This window comes from Jatropha curcas, chromosome 3 (genome assembly GCF_041381405.1).
Source record: "Jatropha curcas cultivar XTBG-Jc1 chromosome 3, XTBG_Jcur_1.0, whole genome shotgun sequence".
Classification (NCBI taxonomy): Eukaryota; Viridiplantae; Streptophyta; class Magnoliopsida; order Malpighiales; family Euphorbiaceae; genus Jatropha; species Jatropha curcas.
This window is the reverse complement of record NC_143153.1, coordinates 31,949,388-31,969,517: the sequence shown is the minus strand read 5'-3', so window position 1 is coordinate 31,969,517 and position 20,130 is coordinate 31,949,388. Positions and strand designations below refer to the sequence as shown.

The window sequence follows — 20,130 nt, the reverse complement described above, 5'->3', positions numbered from 1 at the left end:
CTAGGGTAATTATTCAATATCTTTTTTATCTTATCTTATAATTTCTTAATCTAATTGAATAAAAAATTTTACTTTTATTTTCATAATATTTTTTTAATACAGGCAGATGGGCTCCAACATATATATCACAGTTCAACATCACCAACACGTAGAAATCCATCATCCCGTTGAAGATTATTTAGCCTATTCGGTGCAATGAATGAAGAAATTCGTACTAAAACTCATCTTATGTTTCAACTTGCCCCTCCATCGCGCTAATACGCCCAGCACATCATCTTCTGCACTACAACCTAAGTGGAGCATACCATCTGCAGTATTAGAAATGTTATTGAACATTTATTACACTCCGATGATGGCAGCTCAGCAAACCCATATTTCTTTTTTCGAAATAGGCGAGGCAATTCCATTTCAATATATAATACCTGTTTTCAATACATCTGCGGTGTGTTTCGGCACACGTGATGGATCTACATCTCATGTTAAACACTCATTTAATGATTTCTTTGAGATGATAATGGTATTCGATCAACAGACTCATCTGACATTTTTTAGTCCACAAACCACTAGATCATACATGTGTTTTAATGAAAAAAATTTTAAGTGAACCATTATTTTTTTATTGAAACCATTAATTAATTTGGTGGACTTTTAATAACACACTATTTTTCCATGTACTTTTTGTTGACTAGTAGTCATATGCCATAGTTGTACTAAAATCACCAACCAAATTATGTGTTTTGATGAAAAGGGAAATTGACAATTTAAAATTTTCATTTTGTATTGAAACCACTGATTGGATTGGTGGTATTAATATAAAATAAAAATTATTGTTTATACATATAACTAATTATTTTTTGCTGATTACTCGTCAGTACGAGTTACTTTTTCTATGGCACTGAAACCATCAACTCAGTTGGTAGTTTTAGTGTAAAACTTTCTCTCCATTTCAGGACAAATATTAGATTGAAAAATAGTTTGAAAATAGTATTAGATCGGGAAATAGTTTCGTGTCAAAAGCACACGAGATACAAATAAAAATATTTTCAAAAAAGAAAAAACATACAAATAAAAATAAGAAAATAAAAAACACATGCATTATCCAAATCTCTCTCAAGCAAGAATTCCCATGCAAAAAAAGCCTAACCCAACAGCAAACCCAAAAGCCACCTCACTCCTCTTTCCATCATTTGAACTGTCTCCTGGTGAATCGTCGGCAAGGGACGGTGAACCCACCACCGTATTGTTCTTGGATCCACCGGGAGAGGTCTTAGACGTAGGTGCCGGGGCTGCCGTAGATGTCTTGTCACCAAACAACTCCTCAGGCAACAGTACCTTGTCGACTTGGTAAACGGCCAAAGGAAAATCTTGCCTTAAAGCATTGTTAATTTGAGTCTCAACAACGCCACTTGAAACATTGACTTGGTTACTTTGACCTGTAAAGTTAAGGCCGAAAACGCTGCCGTCTTGGCCAGTGGCTAGAGTCCTAACTGGGTTACTAACTAGTAGAAGATTACTTAAAGTGTAGAATTTAGGTAAAACGTGATATAAAATAAGCTGAAGTTGTTGTTGTTGGGTAAGACCATTTAAAGTACCGGCTTTAAGGTTGTTGAAGGCATTGTCGGTGGGTGCAAAGAGAGTCATCCCCTCGGTAGAGCTGTTGATCTGGTTTTCTATTTGGTTTGCAACTTGTGTTGATGTTAACAGGCGAATAAATGTAGTAAATTGACTATACTTGGCAAGAATTCCAGTCAGGTTGACGGGGCCAGGGGGTGCCGGAGCTGGAGCTGTAGGGGTTTGGGCTTCTGTTTGGAGAAGGAGGAGGAGAAGGGTGGCGGTGATTGGGAGGAGAGCAGTGGCCATTGTGGTGGTTCTTTGGAGTTGGGGTGGGGGGGAAGGAGATTGTTATTACATATATATGGTGAAAATGTGTGGGGTTGGGACCTTCGTTGGAATGAGCTGGCTATGGATATTAATCAAAGTTAGACACAATAATGGTATCTAAATTCTTGAATAAAAACAATAAATACTAATTATTTTAGTTCATGAATATGAAATAAAATAATTAGTATTTATTGTTTTTATTCAAGAATTTAGATACCATTATTGTGTCTAACTTTGATTACCTTAAAACGGTAAAAATTACCTTAAAAAAATTGGCTACAGGTACACTGTTTTATGCAAATGTTAATTGATTAATTAATTATTGAGCATGTACTCAATTAATTAAATTCATACGGTATTGGACTAGCTATTAGTTGGTCCACGAGGTGTTGGATTTCTTAAGCAATGTCTAATGTCTAGAGTTTGAATTGTTGTATTGTAAATGAAGAAAATTGAGTTGGAGTTTATAAAAAAAAAAAAAAAAAAAATCTCATATACTTTTGGGCATTGTATAAGTCCTAGTTGGTCACATTTTCAATCATTCAAATATTTTTCCTATTTTTTTAGGTTTTACCTATTTAATTGGATTTTCTTATTTTTAATATTTTCGTATTATTTGCCTTTATTTGATTTTAATATTTTTTCTATTTAACTCAAAGAATTCCTCAATTGGCAGTGGCGGAACCAAAAAAAAAAAAAAAATTAGAGAGGCAATGTTTTTTTTTTTAAATCTAAAGGGGCAATATTGAAAAAACTCACTATATATTTTATAGATAAAATGTAAAATTTTCTATATTTTATAAGGTAAATTTTTAAAATAAATTAAAATTAAGGGCAACCACTACCGCTGGCCACTCCCTAGTTCTGCGAATGTCAAATGTGTTATTGGATATGTTTTGTATTATCCTATAAATATGTAATGACTGAATACATAAGTTTACCTCATAAAATTTTCAATTTCAACTCCGTGACACTCTAAATTTTGTGAATAATATATCGTGCACTTGAATATTTGTAAAGTTTAATAGTATACCTTTCCATACTAACAACAACAGTTTGTAGGGTTTTTAGATTTTATATGCAAAATATTGATTTAATATAAAGTTAACATAACTTTTGAAATAATAAATTTTTACATTTTTTAACTATTTAATAAATATTTAATTGATCTAATTTTACCGATCAAAACTTATTATTTTTAAAGACATACTCAACTATGGCATTGTTGTATTATTAAATATAGGGCAAATTAGCAATTCAAAATGTATTAATTCTTGAAGGTGCATTTCAACCACTTTGATATTGATGTAAAATGAATAAAAAAAAAAAGGAAAAAGAATGAACTCCTCAAGCATTGCAGCTCCAATAACACTTCCCTGTCAAGCTAACACATGGGCATAGTTGGAAGCCAGCATGTCGGAGAGGAGTTCATCTCACACTTCACTTAACCTTGTATTAATATTCCTACCAACATCCTGCAGGTGGGATGTTCTGTTGGCATATCATTTTCTTACATATAACATATGTATTTATATACAAAAATACTCAGAATTGCCAGTGCTTTTACAGATCTCATATACCTAACCCCTGTCATATATTAATAAAAATAGATTATAAATAATGGGTTAGATGTAAAAATACTATATTATATTTCCTAAGGATAAAATAGAAAATTCTTTAAATTCTAAAAGAAATCTGATCATAATTTTAATGTAAAATGAAGGTTTTAAACCTGGGCCTCCCCTGAATAGTTGAATTGAATCCTTCTCACAAAGCATTTCACTTCAAGCAACTGAGGAATTGTTAGTTGGTTATGTCGTTTTCATAAGAGTATAGTACCTGAATTTGTCCAACGACATAAAACAATGCAAAACGACCAAATAGTTATGTTCCAATTTCAAGAGTGCAAGAATCTGTTGATACAAAAATTAAAATTTTCAATTAGAATTATAAACTGGGTTATATATGCCAATATCTGGCCAAACCGAAGGATGAACATCATCAGCTAATATAATGGAGTAACCATTTTCTTCTTCTTCTTTGAACTAATCTCTTCACTAGCCCTACAACTATCCATGTTCTTCCAACTGCTAGCAAATGAAATCTCATCATCATCATCAGGACTTCTCGTTGTGGGACTAGTTTCTTCTGTAGTTATTTCTTGCATTGAAGTGCTTGTTCTGTTTCCAGTATAGTTATGATGCTCTGTTTCTTCTTGTTTAGTCCCATGGCTATGAGGGCTCATAACTTCCAACGCAGTAGTTTCATTTCCATGTCTTACCCAAGAAAGACGGTGCTTTGCTTTCCAGTGCCAATTCTTTAGCCCTTTTGTTACACGTTCTGTCAACACTGCCTTTTTCGTTCCAGAACCCATCTGTTAAAAATTGTTCATCAATTCCAAATGTTAACTCTTCCATGGAATCCCATGAAAATAAATTTGGCTCAGACAGTTTTGAATCTAGCTTTTAGGGTGTTAATCAAGTCAAAACTCTATCTTATTCTTCGAAATTCAATTAATTAGACAATTAATATCATTTTTTTTTATCATTTTGAATTAAATAACTATTTTTACCGAACACTTTTATAATAGCTAATAGAACAGTTAATAACTACTGTATCAACTAACAGCTAGCTGATTTTGCTGAACATACCCTTCTATTAATTAAGAGAAATCCGGACGAAGATACCAGCATTTGTAATTGAATTTTGTGGAACACATTTACCTGAGTGACAAGTGCATAGATTGGCAGAGTCACATAGCCACAAAGAAACTGAACTCCCATGCCCGTTGTAATTCTAATGACTACATCTTCAATTTCTTGATTGTAGCAAGATCTGAAGCCATACTCGTACTGTTCTTGATTTTTTTTCACCAAATCAATGTATTTCAATTCAAGATTTGGAAATTTCTTGAGTTTATTACAAACAAGATGAGATACCTACCCATGCCCAAGTGAAGAAAGCTAGCTGAAAAGAATTCTGCAACCAGAGATTAAAGGGTTTCATTAGTTTATGATCTTATCATGTAAGAATGTTAAATCTGGGAAATTTTCAGCTACCTGGATAAGGATAAGCTGGAGGAGATACAGAAGCAATTTAGGCCTATGAAACCAGAAATATTCATCGCTAGGCTTCACTAGAAAAGTGCCTCTAATTACTGAATTGTTCTTGCAACTCTCCATACACATATTTGTTATGATTGTTTCCAGCTTTGTCCCTACTGCTAAAACAAGCTGTAATGGAAGATGCAAAAGCCTTGTAGCACAAAAAACAAACAATGATTACATATTACAATACTATCCATATATATGATTCACTGTACCACAAGAGGAATGAATGGCAGCCAGTAGTAGTTGTAAAACCCTGTAAATGATCAGGTTAAACAGTGAAAATTTTGAAGAACATTGTAACTTTTTAAGCATTAATTAAAGATCACTGAACCAAAAGTAATTGATGATAAAGTAAAAATTTTACTTTGTGCACTGAAAAATATGAAAAGCAGGGAAAACATCCATATCCATAACCTGCAAGAATGAAGTCCAAACGTTAATTAGTAAAATGATTTCAACTTTCATATTGTTCAATTGGTAACTTTTCGGATCCATTCCTGTATGAATTGTGTGTTCCAGTAGAACTATGTCGCATGAAAATGGAAACCAAGAAACAGGGAAACACGGAAACGATACGGGAAACACGTGTAAAATATAATTTTACATGGAAAACGGTATTTTATACAGTTATACAGGAAATAGATACGGAGAAACATTTCCGAAACACAGAAACGCCTATGTCTAGTAGTTTCCATGCATCATAGAATAGAAGCAATCTTTACCTGATTCCAACTACTTTCTCAAAATCATCATCAAAGGCTCTGGTCAGGAATTTCTGGAAGTTGAAAGTGCTTCTTTCAGCCACATTGGCCTAATTAACAAAAGCAAAGAAATTAATAATTAATTAACCAAATATCAAAAGATTGCTAGACAAATGTTATTACCAGAATGAACCCATTTCGAAGAGTGAAGTAATCAGCTTTTGAAGCTGAACCACTGAATTGACGAATAAAACATACCTAAACAAATGAAACCATTCTCAGAAAATTATCAAAAAATTAGGGTTTTTATTTTCCCAAATCCTGTGTTTTACTTACTAGCCAAAGCAAGAGAGGATGATCACTCCACATTTTCAAATGTCTTCTCCCAAAAGATGTTTGATGGGTCAGCCTGAACCTTCTTGGATCTGCACTTTTACCACTTAATTGAGGCATCTAAATCTATTATAGAAATGCATAAATATGAAAATGGAGTCATTCTAAGGCCTTAAGCTACCATTAGCAATCTGATACTCAAAAGATTGAGTCTCTTCTTCCCATGCTTTCCATCTTCTCATCTATTTAAAAAAAACAGTTTGAATTACCCAACAATATTTTAAACCAAAAATTACATAAATGATCTATAAGAAGAGAATTAAGCAGCAAGTTGATTTATATTTTTATATATACCTTAGCCATCCCAAGTGACATAGTTAATATACAGTAGAAAACATGAAACACAGCTAACACAGAAATAAATAATTTTAGCTGCATGACTCCTCCCCTTGATATAAGTGATACCATTCCCTGCTTCCATTATCAACCAATTAAAAGAATGAATATATTCTTGGTAATATCAGAAATTTCATAAAAAGAAAAAAAAAACCCGAGTTGCAGATATTCTAAATTACGAGATAGATGCTTGATTATTGTTCCGATAAGTTAATGTAGTTCACAAGTTTGTAATGCTAACCTTTGCCTGACAATAGGATTCACCTGTATTGTCAGAATAAAGGTCTAAAATTTGTGGAGACTCCATGGGATGCTTGCATGGATGAAAGGAGTTTGCAAGAGAATTTGTTACACAGATTTTTGATATAGGAACTTCAGTTATTGTGAGAAGCAATGATATGAAACCCATTGTCATCATCTCTGAATAAAATTAAAAAAAAAAAAAAAGATTAATATACAATTAATTATGCAATTGCAGAATTATTAATTATTTGCTAGGGTTGTGTTGTGTTCACCTGTTTCACTCTTTTCCAAGGCCCTTACAAGTGATTTCCTTTTCCTTTTCCTTAGAAACTGAAACAAGAAAATATAAGAACAAATCAACATAAATAAATGATTTATTTTTCTTTTAAAAAAAAAAAACATATTTATATACATACTTCTGATAGATAGTGAAGAGCAGCTTCAAAAATAAAAGAGACAAGAATGAAGCATAAACAAACAAATGAAATAGCCCAGGTTGGGGTGTGTTCAAGAGTGGCCATGAATAATTTTGATTTTGCTTCAATTATTCTTTTATTTCTCTCTTGTTTATCATTTATTGTGGCTCTAGAAAATAAGATATGTATAGATAAGAGTTGCTTTGGGATTTGATATATAGCTAAAATCTGATAAATGGAGAATTTGTCAAAACACATATATAGCTTTATGTATATTTCTTGAAAGGTATAAAGACTTATATTTCTTTTTTTCTTCAAAGATATGAAGACGTGTAGGGTCTCAACCATAAATGCATTAGAAAATTTTCAAGATTGAGTAGTAGGTTTCCCACAAATTATGTGTTTTTTCATGGAAAGTATTTAGACACCTCCAACTTGGAAAAACCACCAATTTGTTAGGATCCTTGACACCATTTTTCAAACTAATTCTGTAGGAACTTGAAAAATATCCATTTTGTTGGAGTTTCTTACTTGAGTGCAACTTCAATGGAGCTTTCCTTTTATTTATTTCTCATTAGTACTTACTGAGTTACGACAGAAATTTATTTACGTCATGTCAGTCTATTAAGTGATAAAGATATTGGCTCAATTCATGAGAATTCAACTCTCAGTATTACTTCAAAGAAAAAAGTGCCGATCCTTTCATTTCAACACCTTTTAATAGAAATAACTTTAACAAATATCAGTTTAAAATAATTAAGATCTATACTTCCTTTATTATGATACAATTTCATCTAATTAGACCTTAAATCATGTTCGGTGGGATAGTACTCACCTAAAGTCTTTTCCGTTTGATGTGCAAATTTTTATAAATAAGAACCTAAATAAATAAAGAAACAAAGATGAAATTAAAATTAAGAACAATAGAACAAGAGTATATAAAAACATTCGGTCTATATTTTTAATTATCATTGGAGATATAAGTAATAATAGAAATATTAGCGAATAAAATACTGAATAAAGCAATTTTATTGTAAGAAAAAATGATTTTCAAAGAATTCGGGAGAAAGACATTGCTATTAATTTCGATATGGCTTGCTTCTATTTATAATTGGAAGCACAAAGTATGAGTTATTTTCAATATAATCAAATCTCATATTTATTTGTTTCTGGAATATTAATTTAGAGGTGTTCGAATGTATTATTCAAAATATAAGGACCAATTATTTAATTAGATCAAAATTGAAGGTTTAAATAGTACTTTACCGTAATATAAATGGACAGTAAGTAAAAAAAAAAAAAAAAAAAGAAAAGTAACATAAAAACAAAAAAAAATCCACTCACGTTTCGCCACGTCGATAATCGAACCCACCTTAGATCCCTCCAACCACGCACAGCCCACAGGTTACCAAAACAGATCTTTCTCTTTCACCTCCTCCGATTGAAGATTCATTTTTTCTCTCTCTGTTAAAAAGTGGCGGGTCGTGGCGGTGTTGGTGGTGGATGGCAAGAACCAACAAATATACCTCCATTAACTATAATCATGTCTATGAAAAAAACTTGACAAACAACGCCACAAACAACCCAACGAAACAATCTTCCTCTTCTTCTCCTGGTTCGTATTCTGCAATTTCATCTCCAAATGCTTATAAAAACCACCTTTCGTCTTCTTCTCGGACTCATGGTCGTATGCTGGTTTTGACCCGACCCGTTACAAAACCCGTTTCCTTCGTTCCTAACTCTTCACTTTCACCTTCGCCCCAAAGCCCATCGACTCAACAATCTCAAGTGCAAACTTCAGATCAGAACCGGTCCGAGCCGGAATCCGATCAGATTTCTCTCCGTCCTTTGGGTCGAACGGGGGCAGCTACGTGTGTTTCCTCTCCGGTTCTGTTACCGGAGAGGGAGAAGGAAGTGGGATCGCCGAAGCCAAGCAAATTCGTGCCGCCGCATCTTAGACCGGGTTTTGTTGGGAAGGAGGAGAGACCAGGACCAGAGGTTCTTAGAGGGAAGGAAGCTAGCCAGAGGCTGCATCCACCATCGCAGCAACAACAACAGGGCTATTTCGTGTCTTCCGATGGTTGTGAAGAGGGTGGGCGGCCAAAGTCAGGTGGTTATGAGAGGATGATAAGAGGTGGCGAGTCAGATCTGGGTTTGATGCCTCGTCCTAGATCCAGTGGCAACCGCCCCAGCTCAAGTGGATGGTATGGTTTTTATCAATTTAGTCTTTTATTTTTAGGTTTAGATTGGATCAAAAATTTTTTTGGTTGTTTCTGTTATTTTGTGTTGTTTACTTAAATCATACGGTATTAGGTCCTTGTTGTCTGATTAACGTTAACTATCAAGAATGGACATGGTCTGGTCAATCTTCAAACTAAAATAGGATTAACTTCCAGTTTCTAGAGTCACCTATTGGAGCTTATTGACATAGCTGAATGAAAGCAAATCTGATGGGTCCAGAAATTGTTCTACATCACAATCATTGATGCCTGGAAAAAAATTGTTGGGCCCTTGAATCATTTAAATCTTTGCAGAATCACTTTAGTACTGCCTTTTTGTTCCTCCAGCTTTTAACTATCTCCTATAAGTTACACATTATCTTGAAAATGAAATTGTCAACTTTCCTTCAAAGTTTCATATGTTATATAAACTGAGGTTATAAGAACTGGAAACTTAAGATTTAAGTATGCATAATTTGCTTGTGAAATGCGTTTGAATATGCATTCACAGCTATGATCCTCTGCCTAGCAAATAGTGATGTGGATATGGTGAAGTTGGCACATTTTAAGTTTTACAAGGAAAGCCTGTTTACCGTTTGTGGGTTTGTGAGGTCTTGTTTATGCATCAAACAGCATAGTAAATTTGTTTAATGCAGCATAGAATCAGTTATTTGATGTTATTTTTTTGCAATAGATTGCGCAATGGGAAAGTGATGCTTTCCTTTTTTTAATTTCTTAAAAGAAGATGAAACATATGCTGCTTCTGCATTGTGTTATGCATGTGGTGGAAATGCTAGAGATCCTTGTTCTTGCCCTCACAGATTACTTGCTAATAGTTGTGAGGATTGTCAAGTGTTTTCTTTTCAATATAATTTTTATTTATAAGGTTAAAATTTCCTTGTTCTATGTTACTTTTATGAGCAATGACATCTGGTCATACTGATCTGAGTCAAATTTTGCAGTCCACTTCTGGATTATTTAAAAATAATAATAGTAAAGCCTCCCTGCATCTTGTGGCAGAAAGGCAAAATAAATATCAATATCCTTGAATAACTGGTAAATTAAGGATCCGAAATGTTGGCCCTAAGCTGAACTAAATGAAGGAGGACCTAAATGATTGGTTCAATCATTTTGCGTTTGAAATTTGGTTCACTATGGGTTTCTGATATTTGGTTGTGAAAGTAATTTTCAGTTTAGTCATAGCATGTGATTAGAGGAATTGATTTTGTTAGTTTTCTCTTAATTATATTCATGGGAGAATGTTTTTTCTAGGCTCAGGGCTTTTTTGTTATTGTGTATTTTATGCTTGTTTATTACTTAATAAAGAAAACAATTTTCAGAATTTTTACCGAAGTTACTTTCTTTTTTTCAAAATATTTTATTTCCATATTTTATGCTTTTCTTATTTCTTGCTATTGTTGTTAGCAAAACTTTTTTAGTAAAAAGAAAAGGGTAAAATTGTAATTTTGAAAAACTCAATAATTAATATATTTGTTGAAATCCTGTGGAGAATCTATGATCGAGCACACCAAACAATTTGAATTTGTACATTAGTTCATGACCTAGATCTGGGTCCACGTGATTACAATTCATGAATTCTGGTCATTGTTACTTTTAGCAATGTAATTGAGGGTGGTCTCAATTTACTGAGTGTCATATGAGTTGTTCAATTGAATATTGCTTTAGATTCTCTAGGTATGGGGTACTGGTGAGAATGGAGTTGCTGAATTAGTGAAATAAAAAGCTGCTTGCAGTGGAAAAGATGGCTTGCTCAAATAAAAGAAGTTTTTGTGCTAGGCATTGTTATGAGAATAAGTTTTCCAAGTTATTATACGCAATTGTGTAACCAAGTTATCGTTATCATAGGGAATGCAATTTTTATAGGTATCATATGGCATTGTAAAACTAAGCGTAGTTCTTCAAATAGGATATTCTTTCCCATTATAATAAATTTACTCAAAGTTCTCACTTCGAATCAATTTGGGTATGCAGAGCTTTTCTCGAAATAGGAGTCTTTTCCAGGGACAGGGATGGAATGTTCTTGAGAGCTAAACGAAGGTTCTTCATCAAGCTGGAGATGCTTTCCTCTGTCCTCGTTTCTCTGGAATTGGAGTAATGTGTTTTTTGGCAGATAAGTAGCATTTTTAACTCATGGAAGATAGGTGGCACCTTTTGGGTTTCTTGAGCCTGTTGATAGAATTTATATTGAATTGATGTAAAGGAAAAAGATATGGAACTAAAGCTGCATCATTGTTCAGTAATTCAATCTTCTTCGCTGTTTAAAGAAGACTTCAAGGCACTGCCAATAGAATGTAGAATTTACTTGTGTGATTTGTTTTTGTTTAATTGGTTTTACGAGTATTGGACGCGAGCATATTTGTCTAGATGCTGTGTCTTGAACGTATACTTTTTCCACTTTCTATTGTACTTCAAACAAATTTTTTTCTTTCGTAAGATGGTCTCATTTTGTTCATCATCAACTTTGTAATTGCAAATTTCCTTAGATAGCCGTGCTATTTTGCTGAGAATTGCTTGGATTAGTACGAGTTTGTTTGGCATTTAGGTTGAAATTATGTTTTCGGAAAATTAACATTTTAGATGCTATTAAAGAACTTAGTGACAATATTAGAACAAGTGAAATTTACTCTCATAGAGTGAGACGAGATAAAAAGGATTCTGTCTTTTTAAATCGGAGATCTTGAGAAAATGTTTTGTCCCTCTTTGTGTACTAAATTTAGATTATTTGTAGGTATATTCAGTGCAAATTCAGATTAATTGAGACAATAGGCTTTAAATATCAAATGTAATATTTAAAATGAAAAAAGAACAAGTGAAATTTATTTTTTACCCAAGAGGGAATCTCATACAATTATTGTTTATATAACATGGATGTATAACTAAAGTTATAGCCATGGCTTTATTTTACTAGAGATGGAAAATAAAAGCTGTAGTTTCAAGGAAAAACTTCGATAATAGATCTTAGGCCAAGAACTGGGTTTATCTTGTAGTTGCTGAATCCAGCATCAAAGAAGAGTTTAGCCCAATCCTTCTCATTCCTCTCTTGACCAGAGACAAGGACCAACATCTCCAAATCGTAGAGCTGTATAGTTTCAGTTGCCTTGTCAACCCAGTTTGGGCTTTCCATTACTATATCTATGATTATTACCTTCCCTGACCCCTCTTCATTATTCATTACTGCCTCTTTGCATTTCTTTAGCAACTTCAGGCAATCTTCATCATCCAATATATGACATATCATCTGTTTTTTTTTTTTTATATATTTTAAATCTAGAAGTTAGAAAATTCCAATTGAGAAAAATTAGCTAAAAATTGGTACATTTGAAACTAAATAGAGAAAGCAAGGAAGAAAAAAAGAAAGAAATATAGATACCTTTAGCAGGATTGCATCAGCAGGAGGAATAAACTCAAACATGTTTCCTCCAATATAATTCAAGTTTTTGGTACCCTTCAACCCCGCAACCACATGTGGAAGATCCAATACAGTACACTTCAAGTTTGGAAATGTTTCAGCAATGGCTTTTGTCATAGCTCCTGTGTTGCCTCCCACATCAACAAGTGACTTCAACCCCTTAAAAACTTCCTTACAATTGCTAATCACAACTTGCTTAACTATTGAGCTATCACTAGCCATGGCTTCATTAAAAAATTTATTAAACCTATCTTCATTACTAGCAAGATCCCAAAATTTTTGCTCATGTGCAACACTAAATGGCGTCGTTTCCTTATCATCAGTGTTTTGAAACCAAGAAGATAAGAAATGCCATGGTTTTGTAAGAATAGGATCAAGAACTGCAAGAACGTATGGTCGAGCAGTTACAGGGTGTTCTTTTACGAGGAGAAGAGAGGATTGAGTAAGCAAATACCCATTTTCGTCGCTAACTTTCTGCAACGAAAAGAAGCCCGACTGAACAAGAACCTGCATAAGACGATGGATATGGTGAGATTTTGATTGGGGGATTTTTAGAGCAGAAACTAGGTCAGAAAGAGTCATGGGTTGGCCATGGCTGTGAATGATATCTGGAATGCCTAACTCAATTGCACATTTTAGTGACATGGATTTTACGAAGTTGAATGTGTGGTTCCATATGTGAGCATGAGCTCGGAGAAGCTCATTTGTGCTCTCTCCATTGATCAACTCCATTGTTTAATTTTGTGTTTCTTGAAGTTGCTATACTATGCATTAATGCCTCTAACCCGCTCTATATATATTGAGAGCATAGCTTTGGGTGAGAAACTAGTCGATTCGGTTCAAATCGAATTGAACCAGTATAATTTAAAAATGATTTATTCTGCAAAATTATTTATTTTGTTAATTATTAACCATTTTAGTAGCATTTAGATGTTAGCTGTTTTATAACTTTTCAATATTAAAACCTAAACGTTAAATCAGTTAACAAACTAGTGTAAATATTATATTATCGAACACTAAAGAGATAACATTATATTACTTAAAAACTTGTTATCGAACACCACCTAAGGCAAATCTTTAAAAAAAAAAAAAATGAAACAAATCGATGTGTTCATAAAATGAATCGATTAGGTTTTTAATCTAGTCTTTCAATTCTAATTAAATTTTCAGGTTCAATCGGTTTGATTTTTAAGATTTTAAATTTACAATTCCCTACAATAAAAATCAAACCAAATTAAAAAAAAATTCAATTATTTTGCATTAAATTCAATAAAGCAAATCTTTTTTTTTTTTTAAAATGAAACAAACCGATGTGTTCATAAAATGAATCGATTAGGTTTTTAATCTAATCTTTCAATTTTAATTAAATTTTTAGGTTAAATCGGTTTGATTTTTAAGATTTTAAATTTACAATTCCCTACAATAAAAATCAAACCAAAATTAAAAAAATCCAATTATTTTGCATTAAAATCAAAATCAAATCCAACTGAATTGATGAGTACGATTTGGTTGGCTTTATTATATTATTATTATTACTAAGCTTAGCTGGTATTAGCAAAATGGAGATTAGCTTAATTAATAAATAAATATGTTTTTCACCATATTGATCATAAGATTCATATTCGAAGTTGAAATCACAATTTAGATACATTTAATTTAAGTTAATCCCTTAATTTTTTATATAAATGATTTTCTTTTGATTAGTGAAAAGGATAGATTTAATATAGTAAAAGTATCCTTACTGTAATGCCACCTTATTATTAAAAAAATAAAAATCAAGATGATTTATTTATCACATGTTTAAAATGTGAGATTAATATAATGTTTTTTAATTTTTAATTTAAAAGTTATCGTAAATTTACCGGGATCGATGATGTATTCTTATCGTTTAAATAAGAAATGATTCTATGATACAAGGTATATTTTATAATTTAAAAGGTTTTAGGCATCACTGTTACCCATTTTGCTAATAATTCATTTGTGATGAAGATGATTTGTAATATTGATTGATTGGACATGGAAAATAAGTATAATATTTCTTAATATGAAATTTTCAATTTTAAAATTTTAAAATCTTAGCTTTATATTATATTTGTCCACTGATGGAATGACCTTTATCTTTTTCTTTTTTTTTTTTTATATATATATCTTGTTGAATTGATTATTATTATTTTAATACAAGTGATTGAGAAAGAAAAGTACTTTGCAGGGTCACAGCACCACCGTTGCACTACTCGTTGCAATTGAAAAAAGCGACATGATTGGTTGTCATATTGTTTGATTTAGTTTGAAAAATTTTTGTAAATAAAAAAAATATTGGGTAATTTATGAAAATTTTAATTGAATCGAAGATATTTAAATAAATTGAACCTATGAATCTGTTTTAATTTGTTTATTAACGGAAATATATTTGGTTCAATTTGGGTTTGATACAATTTTTATTCTAATGAATTAAAATGTATAAAACGTGTATATTTTTATATATTATAGGTAAAATTCGTCACATTGAACTATTGAGGATAATAGAACAATTTAATTCGTTACGGTGAAAATTGTGCTTTTAGAATCACTAATTTATTAATTTGAAGACGGTTTGAAAAATACTCTTGTTATGAAGAAAAAAATTACACCTTTAGAACCACTACTTTTCTGAATCAATTTAGGAACAAGCATTCATTCAATTGGCAGTAATACATATAGAGCTCCAAAATAAACCAACTACTCACGTAATAAAGATTATTATTATTAATTTATTAAGAGGCACTGCAATAATATTATAAGCTACACAATAGGAGGTAGTCTTCTCTTTAATACCAAATTGATGAAAATTTCAATAGTCGAAAGATTCGAATTTGAAAATTTCCATTCTTCATGGTCTTACAGAAAGCGAGAAAACCACTTGACTATATCATACCATACATATTATAATTTTTAATTACTTCCACACTTTTATTTTTAAAGAAAGTAATTAAAAAGTGAAGATTAATAAATAAAAACACAATTAATTAAGGATAAACTTCAACAACAGATCTTAAACCCAACACAGGAGTTATCTTAAAATCACTAAAACCAGCATCAAAAAAGAGTTTAGCCCATTCTTTCTTGTTTCTTTCTTTACCATTATATAAAACTATCATCAGCATATCAAGAAAAAGCTCTGTTTCAGTTGCATCTTTATCCTCTTTCTGGGTCTCCATCACCATATCTATAATAATCAACTTTCCTCCTTTCCTACCCTTAATTGCTTCTTTGCAGTTCTTCAATATCTTGATACATTTTTCATCGTGCCAATCGTGCATTATCCACTGCTCAACAATGGAAAAACAAATATTTACATAGAGTTAGCGTTGGACTATATACATGGACCAAACTAATAGAAATAGAAAATTTTAAAAATTGTATCTATTTTTTTTAATATATAATCATAAATACCCTTGTTTCAATTGCCTATAGATAGAACCATGAACTCGGCCAAAATAAGTGAATCCTAAAATATAAAGAATATATATATTAGGGAGAGGGGCTCCTTGGGAAAATTGTTTTTCAAAAGTTTGTCCTCTAAATTTTTGAAAATTTTAACCTTTCCCTATAAGATAGCATCATATTTTGATCCGGAAGTTAAATGTTATGACATATATATAGTAACATGCCTTAAGTAAAATTGCATCTGCAGGAGGAATTTCCTCAAACATGTCACCACCAACAAATTTCAGGTTATCACCATCTTGAAGACCAGCAACAACGTGAGGAAGATCGAAGACACAGCAATCCAACTGAGGAAATGAATCAGCTAAAGCTTTAGCCACAGTTCCTGTTCCTCCTCCAACATCAACCAATGATTTCAACCCATCAAACACCCCTTCACACTCTTTAATCAAAATACTCGCAACCATCTTAGCATCACAAGCCATAGCTTCATTAAAAGAACTGTTAAGCTCAGGATTATGACCAGCATACTTCCAAATTCCCCTTCCATGACATGTCTGAAATGGGGTTGGATCATCATTCAAGAACCAAGTGGTTAGATGATCCCATGGTCCTGTTAGAACAGGATCAAGCATGGCTAGCAAGAATGTTTTCAGACTAAATGGATGTTCTTTAACAAGAAGCTTCGATGCATTTGTAAGAACATACCCTTCTGTTTCTTGGCTATTTTCTTCTGTTTTTTCTTTATCAAGAAAACCAGAATGAACTAAAATGCGCACCAGACGAGGGATTGCATGGGTTTTGGCTGGGTGTATAGAGAGAGCAATAATTAGGTCAGAAAGAGTCATGGGCTTGCCATGCTTGTTAATGGCGTCTGGTATCCCTAATTGAATTGCACATTTTAAGGACATGGAATTTATGAAGTTGAAAATATGGTTCCATATGTGGGCTTGAGCTTGGAGTAGCTGATTGTGGTCTTGGCTTCGGGTTCCATCAGCCAAATCAACCATTTTTACGGTTTTGATATTAAGGTGGCTAATATTATTTTGGAATGATAGAGATACAAAGACGATGAGCAATCAAACACATATATATAGAGATCAAAATCGTGGGGATTTTTTTTTTTTTTTTTTTTTTGAAATGGTAATTAGTATTTTATTTTATTTTTATTGCTAAGGAGAAATCAATATTAATATTGAAAGCAAAGCAATGTTCCTTAATACTCCACGTGGTTCAAATTGCTGTTACTTTCGTTGTTCAAAACACTCCACGTGGTTCGAATTGATGTCACTTCACATGGTTCAAAACATCAAGTTAAATGCTAACGTTGAAAAGTCAACAGCAAAAAAAGTTACATAGCTAAAAGTTATATTAGGCCTTCAAAAGTTAGGAAGCATTAATTAACTTTTTTTTTTCCAATTTTATCATTCTATTAAATGTAATTAATAACTTCTAGCTTCCTTCTAAAATATGTGTCGTATTTAAAAAAAAATTTATTTTAAAATATTTATAATATTTATGGTTTTAACAAATAATAAATATTTTTTTTATATTTATCCTTTATACATAATTAATAATTATTACTTTAATTTAAAGATTTTTTCAGAAAATTAATATTAAATTAAGGTAATATAATCAATTTATTGAATAATTTATTATAAATTAAATAAATTTAATGATTTTCTTAAGGAAAGTGAAATTTCAAATATAACAAATATTATCAAATAGAAGGATTATTATTATTTTTTTTTTTTTGTAATTTCTTAAAACTATTTTATTAGCTTTCTCTTTCGTCCATTATTATTTTAAAATTATAGTTTTACATAATAAAATAATGTATTATCTTACTATTAAGTTGTAAAATGCCACTAATATCATCTGCTTCTTGCAAGGGCTGGCTGTGTTTCCCTCCTTTTAATAAAATTATCTGCAGTTATTAAAAAAAAAAGGGTCGTTGTGGCAGGATTATCCTCGTGTAAAACATATTTTACTGTAGCTGCTGATTTAAAATTATTATATGTCAGATTCTAACGCCTCATGGCAGCTTGTCTTATGTAGCAAGTTGGCCTTATGGCTTTTGTTCATCTCTTTCACATTTTATGTATTGCACTTACATATATATATATATATATATATATATATATATATATATATATATATATATATATATATATATATATATATATATGACATTACACATTGATTATACTTATTATTCATTTTTATTTAATTTTTTATATCTTTTTTACTTATTATTTATATTCATTTTATTTTTATTATTAAATATTAATTATAATTTTTATCTTATACTATTTAAATTTTTATAATGTTAAAATAAAATTTCATATAAGATTAATGTAAATATAACGATTAATTAATAAAACAGCAGTATGTATATACACACATATTTCAGATTAATTTATATCTTTATTTATCTAAAATTCATTATAACTGTATTATCACATAATAAATATGTTTCAATATATATAGATATACAAATATAAAAATAAAATATTACATACATTTTTAAAATTTAAATTTTCAACTGTTCATTATTCTACACACAAATGTTCATTTTATTTGAAAATAAATTTTAAAAGTAAAAATTTAAATATTTTGAAAGACTTAATTGTGTATATTCACTCTATTTGAAAATTTGTTATAAAAAATATACTTTTTTTCTTTTTTTATCTCTCTCCTAAATAAAATATTTTAAATTATAATAAAAATAGAATCAAATATTTGAAAAATAAATTTATAAAATAAAATATAAAATTTTCAAATGTCTCATTACATGTGTTATAGAAATTGAAGTTTAAATAAATATTCCTGGATACCATTGAAAATAAATATGATTGTTGATTGACTTAGTAATTAATTCATTTTGAAATTGGGAAATAATTGAACGTAATTGAGATTTAATCAAATGTAAATTTTTTAAATCAATTAATAAAAAATTATTAAAAAAAGTCAATTGATTAATAATTTAATATAACAATTTATCAATTATTAAAAACTCATGTTATTTGATAAACTAAAATTATTATCAATTATCCAAAATGATATTTTAAGATTTCTAAAATTTCATTATAAGTAATCTCATTATTCTCCCTCATTCTCATTTTCATATATATATATATATATATATATATATAGATTGATTGTGTAAGGGAAATGACATATTATGGTAATATGATTATTATCATGCTGAGATAACTTAACGGAGACAAATAAGATAAAATGATATCATACTACTTCAAATAAGATTCACTAAATTAGTAAACACTCAAGACAGAAAAAAACCTTGAATCCTTTTACTCACCAAATTGATATTCTCCAGTTACTCATACTTCATATGACTTATTATGTTGAAACAATATAATTAAACATTTGATCACATAGAGAATTCTTAAAAATAACGTTACCATATAACAATGTTTTATAAATTCCTATCCCACAGTGGTTAGGGTTAAGAATTTATTTTTTCTTTTTCTTTGAGAAGAAATAATTTTAGTGATTTCGATAATTTTTAATCCTATTATAACTCTAGATTTAAAATTTATACTCTAAATTCTTTTATTTTTCACATCACCTCCCTCTTTGTTAATTAATTTAAAAATATCAGAATACTCCGTTTCAACATGGAGACATTGTGTCTCGAAGAAAACCTTAGAGTTTATATCAAGTGCCAATTACCAAATACTCTACTTAAAATTTTGTTGTCCTTATGGATCCACATTTTGCTTTCTAGTCAAAGCTCAAAATTTAAAAGTGAATAATTAAGTTTGAGCAATACTAACTTAACCACACACAACGAGAAGCTCATCCTTTTAAGATAGATATGAATTTAAACTTGCAACATCCTGAAAGTGGCCACCGAAAGTGCATCAGACAAAAAAAAGAAAAAGAATTACAAGCTCTAATTCTATAAAATGGGTTATACCTCTATGGCCTTGTGTAAGCAGGGTGAGCTGT

General features: G+C 30.8%; 5 protein-coding genes across 5 annotated transcripts; 1 reads left to right on the top strand and 4 right to left on the bottom strand.

Annotated features, from left to right (window-relative positions):
• Nucleotides 1-958: 958 nt before the first annotated feature.
• FLA13 (FASCICLIN-like arabinogalactan protein 13 precursor) lies at nt 959-1,902 on the bottom strand. Its single transcript, XM_012232808.4, has one exon. The coding sequence runs from the start codon at nt 1,858-1,860 to the stop codon at nt 1,111-1,113; it is 750 nt and encodes a 249-aa protein (XP_012088198.1). The 5' UTR covers nt 1,861-1,902; the 3' UTR covers nt 959-1,110.
• A 1,845-nt stretch (nt 1,903-3,747) lies between these two features.
• On the bottom strand, nt 3,748-7,331 carry LOC105646872 (MLO-like protein 9). Its single transcript, XM_037639826.2, is given in 15 exon segments — nt 3,748-3,922; nt 3,925-4,255; nt 4,605-4,733; nt 4,825-4,860; nt 4,941-5,114; nt 5,204-5,244; nt 5,356-5,405; nt 5,714-5,802; nt 5,876-5,950; nt 6,029-6,117; nt 6,207-6,267; nt 6,380-6,496; nt 6,663-6,841; nt 6,937-6,994; nt 7,081-7,331. Coding segments are annotated over 15 exon segments (1,638 nt in total). The 5' UTR covers nt 7,186-7,331; the 3' UTR covers nt 3,748-3,818.
• A 1,133-nt stretch (nt 7,332-8,464) lies between these two features.
• Nucleotides 8,465-11,779, top strand: LOC105646871 (proteophosphoglycan-like protein). Its single transcript, XM_012232807.4, has 2 exons — nt 8,465-9,284; nt 11,292-11,779. Coding segments are annotated over exons 1-2 (702 nt in total). The 5' UTR covers nt 8,465-8,583; the 3' UTR covers nt 11,293-11,779.
• A 356-nt stretch (nt 11,780-12,135) lies between these two features.
• LOC105646870 (trans-resveratrol di-O-methyltransferase) lies at nt 12,136-13,479 on the bottom strand. The gene is made up of 2 exons (XM_012232806.4): nt 12,691-13,479; nt 12,136-12,558 (listed from the first exon to the last, which is right to left on the bottom strand). Exons 1-2 carry the CDS (start codon nt 13,459-13,461, stop codon nt 12,253-12,255), a joined length of 1,077 nt encoding a protein of 358 aa, XP_012088196.1. The 5' UTR covers nt 13,462-13,479; the 3' UTR covers nt 12,136-12,252.
• A 1,972-nt stretch (nt 13,480-15,451) lies between these two features.
• LOC105646869 (trans-resveratrol di-O-methyltransferase) lies at nt 15,452-17,205 on the bottom strand. The gene is made up of 2 exons (XM_012232805.4): nt 16,380-17,205; nt 15,452-16,034 (listed from the first exon to the last, which is right to left on the bottom strand). Exons 1-2 carry the CDS (start codon nt 17,163-17,165, stop codon nt 15,735-15,737), a joined length of 1,086 nt encoding a protein of 361 aa, XP_012088195.1. The 5' UTR covers nt 17,166-17,205; the 3' UTR covers nt 15,452-15,734.
• Between the last annotated feature and the right edge of the window lie 2,925 nt (nt 17,206-20,130).

Excerpts from the sequence above, each read along its gene's own strand:
- FLA13 (XM_012232808.4), bottom strand. The coding sequence starts at position 1,860 with ATGGCCACTGCTCTCCTCCCAATCACCGCCACCCTTCTCCTCCTCCTT.
- LOC105646871 (XM_012232807.4), top strand. The coding sequence starts at position 8,584 with ATGGCAAGAACCAACAAATATACCTCCATTAACTATAATCATGTCTAT.
- LOC105646870 (XM_012232806.4), bottom strand. The coding sequence starts at position 13,461 with ATGGAGTTGATCAATGGAGAGAGCACAAATGAGCTTCTCCGAGCTCAT. Across the intron at positions 12,559-12,690 it reads CTGATGCAATCCTGCTAAAG|ATGATATGTCATATATTGGA; the intron begins GTATCTATATTT and ends AAAAAAAAACAG.
- LOC105646869 (XM_012232805.4), bottom strand. The coding sequence starts at position 17,165 with ATGGTTGATTTGGCTGATGGAACCCGAAGCCAAGACCACAATCAGCTA. Across the intron at positions 16,035-16,379 it reads CAGATGCAATTTTACTTAAG|TGGATAATGCACGATTGGCA; the intron begins GCATGTTACTAT and ends ATTGTTGAGCAG.